General features: G+C 34.1%; 1 protein-coding gene across 1 annotated transcript; it reads right to left on the bottom strand.

Annotated features, from left to right (window-relative positions):
• Window positions 1–2,230: 2,230 nt before the first annotated feature.
• LOC148271857 (aromatic-L-amino-acid decarboxylase-like) lies at window positions 2,231–10,868 on the bottom strand. Its single transcript, XM_088240840.1, has 5 exons — window positions 10,783–10,868; window positions 9,192–9,312; window positions 8,449–8,562; window positions 3,490–3,609; window positions 2,231–3,340 (listed from the first exon to the last, which is right to left on the bottom strand). The coding sequence occupies exons 1-5, from the start codon at window positions 10,860–10,862 to the stop codon at window positions 2,231–2,233; spliced, it is 1,545 nt and encodes a 514-aa protein (XP_088096966.1). The 5' UTR covers window positions 10,863–10,868.
• Window positions 10,869–13,203: the final 2,335 nt, after the last annotated feature.

Below are 13,203 nucleotides of genomic sequence, written 5' to 3'. Positions count from 1 at the left end.
CTCTTCACAAAAAATGTGATCTGGAGTACGCTGGTGACGCGGTCATTTTTGAAGACTCAGGCAGGGGCCTTTAAGTCATTGTTGATAGGCTAAATATTTACTCATCAAGCATTGGTTTCGTGGTTTAAACGCTTGACTCGTGCACGGATGGTTCCAGGTTTAATTTCTGGTGAAAGCGCAAATATTACATGTAATTTTTCTTTCTGCTGTACCACGAAGCGAAATTGAAATTCTTCTAGCAAAAATGAAGAAATTTTTGTTATCGACTAGATGATTTCTTTCAGGAAAAAATCCTGAAAAAGAAAATAGAGTTTTCCAGCAAGGTCAACATAAAATAATCTGCAAGTTTTCTTTGTTCCTAAAGTGTTATGTCATGGTTATGTTATTACTTATGTACTTACTCTGCGATTTAAGTACCAATGCAGAGCTCTATGTACATTATTGAAAGAATTCACAGTTGGTTAGACGGCCGACTGTGAAACTGGCGTCGCAGGGTTCAATTCCCGCCAGTTGCAAGAAAAAAAATCCATGAAAGATTTTCTTCTCAATTGATCTGGGTGTTGTGGTGAATTATTCTCCACCTCCTTCCATATCCCCTCTTTCCCACCTGTTGACAAGCCTCTAAAATAGAGGCTTAGCGGGTCATTATTTTTTTTTTAAAAAAGTAGAAACTAAATTTGAGTAAAAAAAAATAACATCAAAAGTTATCCATTTTATCAAATATAAAGATGCACATAGCGCCGTATCTTGTGTACCACGAGAACGATATATTTTACTGTTAATTTTTTCGTCTTATGTTTGCCTTGAAATACATAAATTGTAATTTACATCAACGTATTAAATAAATAAATATACATTTTGTAAACTAGTTGATGTTATAATTGTATGAAATAGGTTTACGCAAGAAACAAGTTGTTATGGTCGTGGATAAATATCCACAAGTAACATTTAATTTTATCAGACCATAATAAAGTTGATACACGCTCCTAGGTGTCGCTAGTGTATAATGATTGAATTTTTATTAGATTAATCGATAATTTTATTTTAAAAGTTATGTATTAAAACATTTGTCCACAATATTCATATTGATTTTGAAAATACAATGAATTTTTCGATATTCATTACACATTTATATTTATTAGTGTTCGTATATTGTGAAATTTCCCTATTATAGTGACATCTTCGAAATAAAATAATAATATGTATTTTTATGTGCACTATGGTTTTATCTATTTTGTATGTAAATACACGAGATAAAAGTGTTTTCTACGGCCGCGAGAGCGATTCAGAATAGCACCGCAGGCGGAACTGAGCATACTGTTCTGTTGGTGAAATATAATAACTTTTGGACTCGGTGGTTGCTCTCATATAATGATTGAATCCTAGCTTAAAAGCTGGTTAGAGCGTTTGCCAACCATACCTGAGGTGCTGTATTTGATTCCCGCCAAGATCGACATGAAATGAATTTTACAGTTAATTCACTGTAATATTTCATAGTCTCTGGTTTGGATATAAAGCGCAAGACTGATAATCTTGACTTCGTGTATCAACTGATCAATTGGCCGTTGATGCAGTGTCCTACGCATCACTGGATGTGGATAGGGGATTGATGATGATGATGATTGTGATGCCCTTTGGAGATAATAAAATTTATTATGTGGAAAATACTACTTTGTTAGTTTATGTCCCTATATATGTGACCAAGAAACTTAGGAAGAGATCATGACAATGCGGTTTAAAATAATAAAATTTCTTATTTCTTTTCTTGCGGTTTTAAATGTAAATAAAATCAATGGAAAGACATTTTAGTACCTTCTGAATCTCTCTTGGTATCTGGAGTTGTGGACGTTACGGATTCGATTCGAAATTAATACTAATGTATTTTTTAAAAAAGGTATATGGTACAGGTATGTAGATTAGGTAATGGAAGAAAAAACATGGGCTTAAATATATTTAATAATAGCTACACAAAAACACGATTTCGTATTTCTTAAATTTTAAAACAAGAAAATTTTATAAAAGTTTTAAAATTCACAGTAGGTACCTACATATCCATAATGAATTATTATTACCTATAATACATTATGTCTTTTTTAATCACTTATTATACCTTATATTCAATCAAATCATTCTTCACTGTTATTCTCTTATTATTTATTATAGGTAATCGTATTTTTTTATAATCAACTTAGGTAACTTTATTTACACACTCATGTTATTTACAAAAATCTTATTTTGATTTTTCCTCCGCAGCCGATGTTATAATGAATTCATTAATAGGATTCACTTTGTCAGAAATATCTATTTTTTCCAATTTGCTTCCGAGTATTTCTACGTCAGCATCACTCGCTATATCCAATATCGTGGTAGCTTGACTTTGTATTTCTTTCCAAGCAAATTCGATATCTCGCAATTCGCATAATCTACTGCATACAACAAAACGAAGAATGAAATCGTTTTTATAAGAACACGATACTAGAAATATGTTTTTTCTCTCCATGAGTCTGTTAAGAAGGGCCTTAGTCAGGGTGTCGTTACCTTTCAGTCTGAAACAAACTACGCCTAATATTGGGTTAGTGACGACTTCGAACCTCTTATCCGCCAGCACTAGAGACTTGAAGTGGTCGGCTAGAGAGCAATGTTTTCTGATGTGACTTCTGATTCCGGAGGCTCCGTACAGTCTGAGTACAGCCCAGAGTTTTAGCGCCCTGAAGCGGCGGCCGAGGGAGATCTGCCAATGGCGATAGTCGGGTGTCTTCTCTGATCCGTTATCTTTAAGGTATGCCCTCTGTACATCGAACGCGTTGATCAAGTCGTGAGAATCTTTTACCCACAATGCTGAGCAATCGGCATTTACCAGCATCCATTTATGAGGGTTGAAATTAAAGGAATCCGCGTATTGTACACCATTCATGAGGTATTGGTATTCCGGGCAAATAAAAGCTGCTCCGGCATAGGCCGCGTCTATGTGCATCCAAATCCCTTCTCTTTGACATATAGCACCGAGTTCGTCTATTCGGTCGAAGGCGCAGGTTCCTGTTGTACCTAAAGTTGCAACCACGTAGCAAGGTATTAGGCCCTTCTTTTTATCCTCAGCGATCGCCCTTTCCAGGGTCTCCCCTCTGAGTTGACAGTCGTCGTCAGAAGGCAGCAGACGCATGGGAACTGTTCCGAGGAGTCCAGCTTTTTCTACTGAGGAGTTGGAGTCTTCTGACGTGTAGGCAACGAACTTTGTCCTGAGAAGGTTTATGTCCAATTCTGGGTTTTGTGTTGTTAGGCGCGTCACTAATCTCTGTTTGGCAGCCAGTAATCCCACTAGGGTACTTTCACTCGCTGAACCCTGCAAAATCATAATCTTGAATTATTTGAAGTATGCATCAGTAACTTATCTTATAAAGCGTGTTTATAAGTAAAGTTAGGTTTCAGTTCGGAAATTAATTAGGTAACGATTACATATTTTTGAGAAAACAACAATTAATTGATATTCACCTGTATAATTCCTCCTCCTTTGCCTGAAGAAGAGTTAAGAAACTCCTCGGGTAGGTTTAACAATTTTCCTAGCCAGTTCATCATTTCTACCTCCAATTCTGTGCAAGCAGGGCTCGATAGCTGCAATGTAGAAAAATATTGAATTGACAGATTAAAAAAAATATTACTTGTATGCATAATAAGTTTTCCTTATTTCGCGATGTTCATTTGGTAAATTATAAAAAAAACATGTGTCGTGAATCAAGATTTTGTAATCTCCGTTATACAATATTACCGAAGCATTACATTTGAAAATAAAAGTACTGGGGCGAGCGACGAGACGTGCTGGCCCGGGGCAATATTACATTACTTATTGCTTCTCTGAGAAGGAAAGTTCCGGCAAGCGTATGACAGGGCACTTGTTTCCTGGCCCCAGCCACTATTGGATTATAATTTGCGCTACTCATGTACTATAATTACACGCTACTTAATGGATCAATCTAATGTAAGTACGTGCCAAAAATTGCAATACAATAAACTTGAATAAAGCAGATATTATTATCGACACTACGTATAAGAATTTCTACTTACTTTTTAATATTAACATTACAAAGGGGCTCAAATTTCGAAACATTCGATTTTCACTGAACCGGGTTGAATGAATAAGCTATATTGTATTTAGATACATTCTTACATAACGTACATTCTTGTGAACGTTCACACTCTTGAATTATATTTATTTACGTTTAGGTATTTTAAATATAAAACTTGTTCGTAATTACTCTAAAAAGACAAAAAATAATACTTTAATAAATAAATTTAATAGTCAGATAGACTGCAGTAGTAGATGTTAATCAACATTTGATAGGTATCATTTAACTTTATGCTATACTCGTTGTTAAACATATAACTTTATAAAACAACAATTAAAAGTGAAAAACAGAAGTTTCATTAGAATATAAGTCATTTTTATCTTCGCTAACATTAACAATATTTAACTGTGTAATGACTAATGACACGTGTTATATTTGCGGTTATAGAAAGATGTACAATACTTCATAATATGAGGTAAACCTACAACAATTTGCATCTTATCTACCAGTCCAAGTATGACACTTTCGCTGAAGAGTAAAAATAGTTATTACCTACATAACTATAACAACTTGTAAAATGCCGCAGAATATTACGCAATGACTCATATTAAATTAACTTGCGAGAAATTTAGAAAATTATGTTTTCTATGTAATAATGTGAGCAACACAAATTATAAGAAAATTGGATGACCCATTACGAGTTTCACAGATCGCTGCTCTAGTTCTTGTATGTTCAATGGACCATTTAAAAAAAAGAGTTATGAATGCCAATATGTTCATTATCTTATTACGCGTCCACCTGGCTAAAGAATTATTCTTTTTTCCGTTAGTAAATAGTATTTTCAGCATTTTTTAAGTGCCAATTTCCACTTACCGATTTGACTTATTTGACTTTAAAAAACACTCACCCAAAACACTTAAAAAAAGATCGAAGCCTTTGAAATGTGGTGCTACAGGAGGATATTAAAAATCTCCTGGGTGGATAGAGTCCTAAACGATGATGTTCTCCGATGGATGGAAAAAGATAAAGAGGCACTGAAGACCATAAAGAAAAGAAAACTTGAGTACTTTGGGCATGTGATGAGAGGCGAAAAATATACAATTTTACAAGTCATTCTACAGGGAAGGATTGAAGGGAGACGCAGTGCAGGTAGAAGGCGCATCTCTTGGCTTAAGAACTTGCGCGACTGGTTCCATTGCAGCACTCAGTCCTTGTTTAGGGCAGCTGCCAATAAAGTAAGAATCGCAATGATGATTTCCAACCTCCATCGGGGAGAGGAACCATAAGAAGAAGAAGACTTTAAAAACAAAAAAAATGTCTTTGGTAAAATTTGCGATTGAACATACAAGAACTAGGGCAGCGAGATGTTAACATTAAAACATTTAATGTATCCTAAAGATATTTTTTTAAATAAGCTTTTATTGCATAGATAAATTATTTTGCAGTATGAATTACTTATGGATATTCTAAACATGTTGATGAACTATTTGCGTTCCTATAGCTTACCCAAATATACTTTTTTCAACTAGTCCTTTATTATTCTGATAGAAATGAATAAACAAGTTGTGGCAGAGTGTTGATCGAATTCGGATTTTTTAACAAGATGATTTAGAGATGCTACCACGGGACCATTATCCAGCTCAATCGTTTAATCAATTTTGTGAATAGTACCGACTTAGATTTCTTTTGTTAAAAATGAGTAAAATTGAAGGGTTTTGCTGAGTCTTTTGCTTTCGGCGTAGGTCAACGTACCACGATTTAGACTTTGTAGAACTATGCCACAGAATGAGGTTTATTATCGAGTCAAGTTAATCAACACGTTACGTCTTTTATCATCTGAAGGAAGTGAAAGAGTAAAGGAAGCGGAGTTTGTTAATCGAATTTTTATGCTGAACTTTTCGTTGGCCGCCTTTAAGATTGTGTAATGTACGGCGAAATAAAAAAGGAAAATTGCATCATTTATGAAAGTCCATCGATATGATGTTAGGTTGAAACAAAAATAATGAAGAAATAATCGAATTTAATAGATTAAAGTATGGCTACATTCCTGAACATCAACAAAACTACCGTATACTTTGTATGTGAATACGAGTTCTCGTTAATACTCGTATCTAGCATCTCTGATTTAATTCGGTGTTAATAAGTTCAGGTTCCTTACCAAATTTATTCAAGAAATTTCAGTGAAAGTGATTGATATTGAGAAGATCGTTAACCGGCGATTGAGTCCGGTTTGAAGACTCGTTTTTGGAGCATCAACCAAAAAATGGGAAATTAAGTAGAGCACGAAGCCACAACGCGAAGGTCTCTTATATTCCGCATTTCTTTGTACTTGAAACAATAAGGAAAAACCATAGGATTATAATATACCAGAAGGCGCATAGAACCAAGTTTGCATACATCGAACTGTGTTCGTAAGTCTGCCGTACGCCCCCCCCCTACCCGACATCCCGCCTGCGCACATGCGTGGAGTGGCCGCGTAATGTTGCCAGACCGTGAACAATATACTATCGTAACACAAATGCAATAACATTTTCTGTTATGTCATGTTATGTTTTACCACAAAAAATATTTTACTGACGACCAAAAAAAAGGTACTTTTTTTCATCATCATCATTGCTTTTCCACACCTAATAGTGCATAGGATACTGGATTGGAATACCAATCACAGCGTATCTTGTTCATTTTTTGTTACATGAAGGTAAGATAAGCAGTCTTACGATTCAGGTGCCAGTCCGGGGACTATGAAATGTTCTAGTGTGAAAACACCTTTTAAATAAATATTTTCATTTGAACCATCGGGAATCGAACCCGAGACCTTTTGCATGGTAGGCAAACGAACCGACCACTACACTACGAGGTCGACATTTACAAGGCAAACGTACAAAAAAATCGTTAAATAATCATTAAGAAATGAAGTAAATTAATTCCATTTAATATACAGGTGTTCTTTAAACAGTCACATCCAAAACCAGAATGATCAGTATGGGCTAGAAGACATATTAGAATATTAAAACAATTTAGAACGAAGAATATTAAAAAAATTAAAATATATATAAATGGTTGCTTACTTTTGCAGGGGAGAAGCAAGGGGGGCGCGGCCGCGCGGTTGGTGGTGGATCAGACTCCCCCCTCCCCACTACTCGTTTCTTCCCTCCAGAAGTAAGCAACCACTTGTTTTTTTTTTTTTTTAAATATTATTTCTAAAAAATTATTTTAATGTACCAATATGTCTTCTTGATCATACTGATCATCGTGGTTTCGGATGTGACAGGGTTTAAAGAACACCATGTATATACTCAGGCTTATCAATAGAAAGCCGGGTAGAAAATTCGACAACTCAGGTAATACTAACAAAATGTTCACACTAATTATTAAACGTCAAATGATGTATGAAAGTGCTTCAAAAACGGAAATAAAACTAATACGGTTTGGTCAATTCAACATAATTAAGTGTTTTGGGTCGCAATATTTTGAATGAAAATCATGATGTTTGATTTCAAGTAATCATATTTTTTAACGTTTAATCATCAGTGTGGCTATATATGAAGCAAAAAATATTCGCGTGGAAAAAATAAATATCCTCAAATTAACAGGGGTGCTATTCTGCACGCTACAAAAGGTAACACATTTTGTGTGCGTTTGTAGGATGTGCCCGGTAAAATTACTTGGCCGGGTGGATTGGCGTAGCATGTATAAAAGGGCCTTACTCTTGTAGTAGGAAAACAACGGGACATATGCATATAGGAAAAAAAATTGTGCACGCTCGGTTACAAACATATTGACCATATACGAGTATATTAAATCTGCTGATATTCAATTTGACTTTTTCATGTGCTTCAAACGTTTTTTCATTGTACGTTCTTTTATATGTTGATTTGCCATGTATTTTTTAATAACTATTTTTATTCTGTAAATTAAATGTGGTGATTGTTAAAGTGTTATGCATATATTCGTCCCAACTCAACACAAGACTTTGGTTCCATGGAGTTGGGATTGTGTCTCAATAAACGTTACATAAATATACTATGAGTAAAATAAATAAATACAAATTAAATAAGTTTATGTTATTTGCTAAAAAGGTTAAGGCAATGCACAAAACTTTTGGTAAGTTTGGTGGCAAAATAGACGAGTTAATGGACCGTTGTATAGTAATGATATTTTCGCTTATCACTTTACTATGTACCCCTGGATTACCTTCTTTCAGCACAAATATGCTAAGGCTACCAAATTACAAAGAGCCGCTTCGGGTAGTTTTTTTCGTTCGGCAAAGAGCAATTTTGCCTTGTATGTGGGCACCATCAAGGAGACTTAATCCCTCAGATGCGGTGTGCGGTATGTGGTGGGCAAGCTATCAGTTCACCTTTTCTAAATAAATGTAATATTTACCCAGCTGAATCCAACACATCCAAGTCCCGCACATAAAAGTTCCCCGACAACTGCGGGGTAACTATTGGCCGTCGGATAAAATGCATGGAATTGAGGTGAATGCCAATGGGTCATCTGAAACACAAACCACTCATTTACATTAGAAGCCTGAAGTTACGTGAACACTGTTACATAACAAGCCACGGACGTATTATACACCTGTTAGTGTACCTGTAATGTTCCAAACCAGTTCTGAACCATGCACCAGATTTTATTCAATTTTATCAAATTTTTACATCGACCATTTCCCGTAAAAGGTCGAATTTTTGAAATTATTACAATAATTGTTACATGAAACAGATAAAAAAAACAATTAATTACATTTATAATTTTATACCTCTTCATATTTTTCTACTTTTCTTTATACCTACGCTAACAGTAGGCAAACAGAAAATTAAAATGAAAAGTAATTGAAAAGTAACCTTCATTGAAAATTACCCCAAAAAATTAAAAGTCTAATTATTTAGTTGCTATTTTAATATAACATTTTCATTTGTAGTGAAAAAACCAGACGGTAATTGAACTCGGGATCATATTATTTGTTAGCTTAACAAATTTTTAAGTAGGTGCAAAACAATAATACGAGATGGTATTGATCGATCGCGTGAATCATTTTAATTGATTTAGACGAGGTTTATTCTTGCAAACATGTTATTTTTCATGGTACTCATAATAGTAAAAGAAAGTGTAATTATAAAGGTTACCCCCGGCATGATGACTCTGTCCATGTCCTTCATAAAATCTTGCCATGTTTCTGGTTCTTCAGGAGCCTCGGACGGAATAAGGTCCTTCATGTATCCTGGCTGAACTGAAGGTAACACTGGCCTTGAAAAATGAATTCCAAATCAATAAAAAAATATATTTATAAAAATACATGCTTGGACCAAATGATATAAGATAATTCAAATTCATGGGCGCTATAAAAAGTTAAAGACGAGTTGATGAGGAAGTTAAGTGCTACGGGAAATTGGATGTAAAAATATTTTCTCACACGCGGTAAAAATAAGAGCATTTCATTGTACGTCGAAGTTTCTCGAAAACGCACATAAAGGTAATAAAAATTGTGTACTTTGAACTACGTCACAAGTTCATAAGGATCAACCAATGATTGAGTTTTAATATATTTCCGGTTTACGGGAAGCCAATTTACCAATCGATTTAGAGGTGGTTTTCACAAAAATGGCGCTACGTAAATTATACAATTATAATTATAAAACTTGTGACGTCACAGGCGGAGTAATTTCAAAATCACAAAATTTAAAAAAATGATACTGCTAATAATACGATGTATAATTTTTTTGTTTGGCCTAGTTTGATAGTCAATAAACAAATAATAAAAAAAAACCACAGAACTTCCACATTAGTGTGCGATATATTTAAAGCTATTTAAAATATCTGTCATTACCTGAATTGCTAACTGTCACGGTATCAAATTGACATAATAATGTTAACACCATTCGTATTTAATTATTTCAATAAAAGTTGACTAATAAAATGTGTATTATTTGTATGAAATACGATAAATATTTTTCATAATAATTACTTAATGTCATACAGAGCTTTTAAAGCTCACCCAAAGAATTAATCTGGTCTTCGGTAAATTCTAAGTTTACGTTAATTCTAATCATTAGTAATTTATTTTGTCAAAAATCAGTACTACATAAAAAATGAATAATGTAAATAACCGAAATGAAATATAGATATTCCAGGTTTTCAGAAAAATGACTTATAAAACTTTTATTAGGTTTTATTTGCATAACAATATTTGTCAATAATATTTAGAGTTTTTACAAACGATTGTAGAGAAAGACTGGATTTCATCCCCTAGGGAGTTATAAAGGTTAACAAATTACTATTGAGATGGTATTTTTTTTGAGATGTAAGGCTTATGACATTCACTGGTTTAAGTGGCCATTTTACACGCTGTGTAACATTCATCGTTTTGCCTATGTCAAATCTATATTTCTTAAATTCTTCTTTTTGTTGATTTGGTGAATGTTTCAACGACAAGTACAGCCCTGTAAAGGCCAAGATTTCCGTATATTCATCTCTAAAAAAAATCTATCTCTGTTGTCATATGTTAAAAATGTTTGTATTTAGTGTTTCGACAGTTTTTCTTTAGTCATTTTTAAGACCTAATTTCTGTTATTTAAAGCAATGAAAATTTAGAACACGATAATAATTTTACTTATATCGGTTACTGGATTCTAATAAAACTTCCGATATATTTAAAAACTTAATTAACTTAAAAACTGTTATAAATAATAGTATTGGTAAACGATTGTATGTACTCACTGTTCACGCACATTGTCCAAGTAGTCGACTATATAATCCACAGCGGCTCTCCCGAATTCCCGAAACTGCTCGCTATCCATAATGGGATGGATAGATAAGCTCTGAAAGTATTACCAATATGCAGGGGAGATGTCACTTCACACTCCGCGTCCGTAAAAGCGAATGAAGGCTCATTTGGGTTTGTCCACGTTATATTAGGTCGCTTTCATGTAACTTTCACGTAATCTTTCCGGCCGCACGGCAATATTTTGGTGCCGGAGTTGGTACCCAGTACCCAGTGGCCAGTGGCCAGTAGCCACATACATGCGCTACTCTGCTTCATCATCGTGAGTAGGAAAATAATAAATATTTTTTATTGTGTCTTACTGTGGAATGTGAGTCTCGTAAAGACAAAGTTTATATTACGCAAACTTACTACAAGTTGACAGGTAGATCAAAAATATACAGCGTGTATGGTTAACCCTGTCGAATCTGAAACCCTGATGATAGGTATGAGCATGAAGACATGTTGGCACATTTAAAAAATGTGATTTAGAAGCGTTTCAAAACTATTTTTTTTTTCTTTTAAAAACCAAATAGTCGCTTTCCTCTGCAGGGGAGAAACATGGATGCGGAGGGGGTAGCTAACTCTGCAATTTGCAATTTTGTAAGCAACCGTTTGTTTTTAAAAAAAATATTTAGGAATGTTTCTATTTTTTTTTATGTGCGAATGTCATCTCGATCATGCCGATCATCGTGGTTTCGGATGTGACAAGGTTTACCATACAGCTGTATATGCATATTCACGTTTTCCAGGAGCAGACTGCGAAACTTCAGAGGAACATTTTTTACAATGTACCTTTGAAAACATCCTAATAATTTTTTTGGAAAATTATATTTTTCAATATTTAAGGGAAAAAAATCATTGTGATTAAATACGTATCTGACCAACGAAGCGATGCTCGGACAGGGACTATGGAAGCCGCTGTGTAGGGGAGGGGTAGGGGTTTGTAGAAGGCATGCTAGTCCGAGACATTAAGGATTGTCTCCATTTCCAAATAAAAAATTCACAAAAACAGAATTTTTGAAAAAAAATTACGAGGAATAAAAAAAAAAAACCATGAGGGATGTTCCTTTGAAGTTTCGTGGTCTGGCCTTGAAACACATTGTAAATCGCTAGCACAAAGCAACACTGAGATATCTCTGAAGAACACGTTCTGAGATAATCGGACTTTAATGAGTGCAAAGGATCTGGCTGAATTAAATTATTTGAAGTAGGTTATGAATAGTATATACTCACATTAACTATCTAACGTCAATGTTACATTATTTGAAAATATTTATTTGTTTAATTTATTAAAATATCTGCGTGTGTATCTCAAAATCTAAAGTTTTGGGTTTATCTCACTGCGCGCTTATTCCGTCACAATTTCGTTTCGTAAGTTCGTTCATTCGCTACATATCCATCTCATTCTAACGCAATCAAAACCAAGTTTCGCTCTCGTTCCCTCCCATACGATACTAATGAATTTACGAAACGAATTAGTTACGGCTAGCGATATATAGGTATATATATATTTTTACTTACGAACAAATTATGTAGGTGCGAATTTATTGAGAATACAAAGAGATGTACAGATTAAATAAATATAAATAGAAACTATAAAAATGTAATTATATATAAAAATATTAGGGCCTGCCATCCAATAACATACATATGTGCAGTTAATTATACTAAAACAAAGCGACGACGCGCGACGGTTTAAACTATATAAAAAATAAATATACTATAAGTTAAATGAAAGAAATATGCACAAAACAAGGAGATAGTGGAAAGGAAAAGAAGGAAATTGGCGAGGAGTTGTGGAGGACGAATGAAGGAAAGTAGGAGTGGAAAATTGCATTTGATTTGATGACGTGAAATAAAGAGAAGAAAATGACAAAACGTCTATTCTCTGCTATTCTGAATCAAGCTCATTAGTTCTCTTCTGTAGCTATAATATGGAGTGTTAAACACATCAAAACTATTAAAATTCTTGTAAAATGTTTCACATATACAAGCGATGGTAGAATGTTTTCGATCATAAGTATAATGTTAGGAATGTAGAAAATATCAGACAGTCTAGTTGGTCTGGAGGAAACACGGTAAGCAAGTTGATAAATTAGTTCTGCAAATTTATTATTTACAATTTTGTAAAACAGGATCTGATCGAAGATATCTCTTTGTATGTAGATTTATCTCGATTATAAGTAGATGTAAGGAATCGAATATTATTATTGATTTTTTAATCGATTATAAAGTTATTTAAATTACAATCAAAATAATTCTTATCCCGATTTCCTTTAGCAAGGCTGATCATTCTGGGTAGAGGTGCCTGAAAACCATAATTAGTCGTATGATGACCGAGGGACAGAATTTCACTATTTCTTTGAAGGAACGTC

Source organism: Micrasema longulum, unplaced genomic scaffold (assembly GCF_059751315.1).
Source record: "Micrasema longulum isolate JH-2025_06_02 unplaced genomic scaffold, ASM5975131v1 h1tg002619l, whole genome shotgun sequence".
Classification (NCBI taxonomy): domain Eukaryota; kingdom Metazoa; phylum Arthropoda; class Insecta; order Trichoptera; family Brachycentridae; genus Micrasema; species Micrasema longulum.
The sequence above is the reverse complement of the archived record's forward strand: the minus strand, read 5'-3'. Positions and strand labels throughout refer to the sequence as shown.

Excerpts from the sequence above, each read along its gene's own strand:
- LOC148271857 (XM_088240840.1), bottom strand. The coding sequence starts at position 10,862 with ATGGATAGCGAGCAGTTTCGGGAATTCGGGAGAGCCGCTGTGGATTAT. Across the intron at positions 8,563-9,191 it reads ACAGAGTCATCATGCCGGGG|ATGACCCATTGGCATTCACC; the intron begins GTAACCTTTATA and ends TTTGTGTTTCAG. Across the intron at positions 3,341-3,489 it reads AAGGAGGAGGAATTATACAG|GGTTCAGCGAGTGAAAGTAC; the intron begins GTGAATATCAAT and ends ATGATTTTGCAG.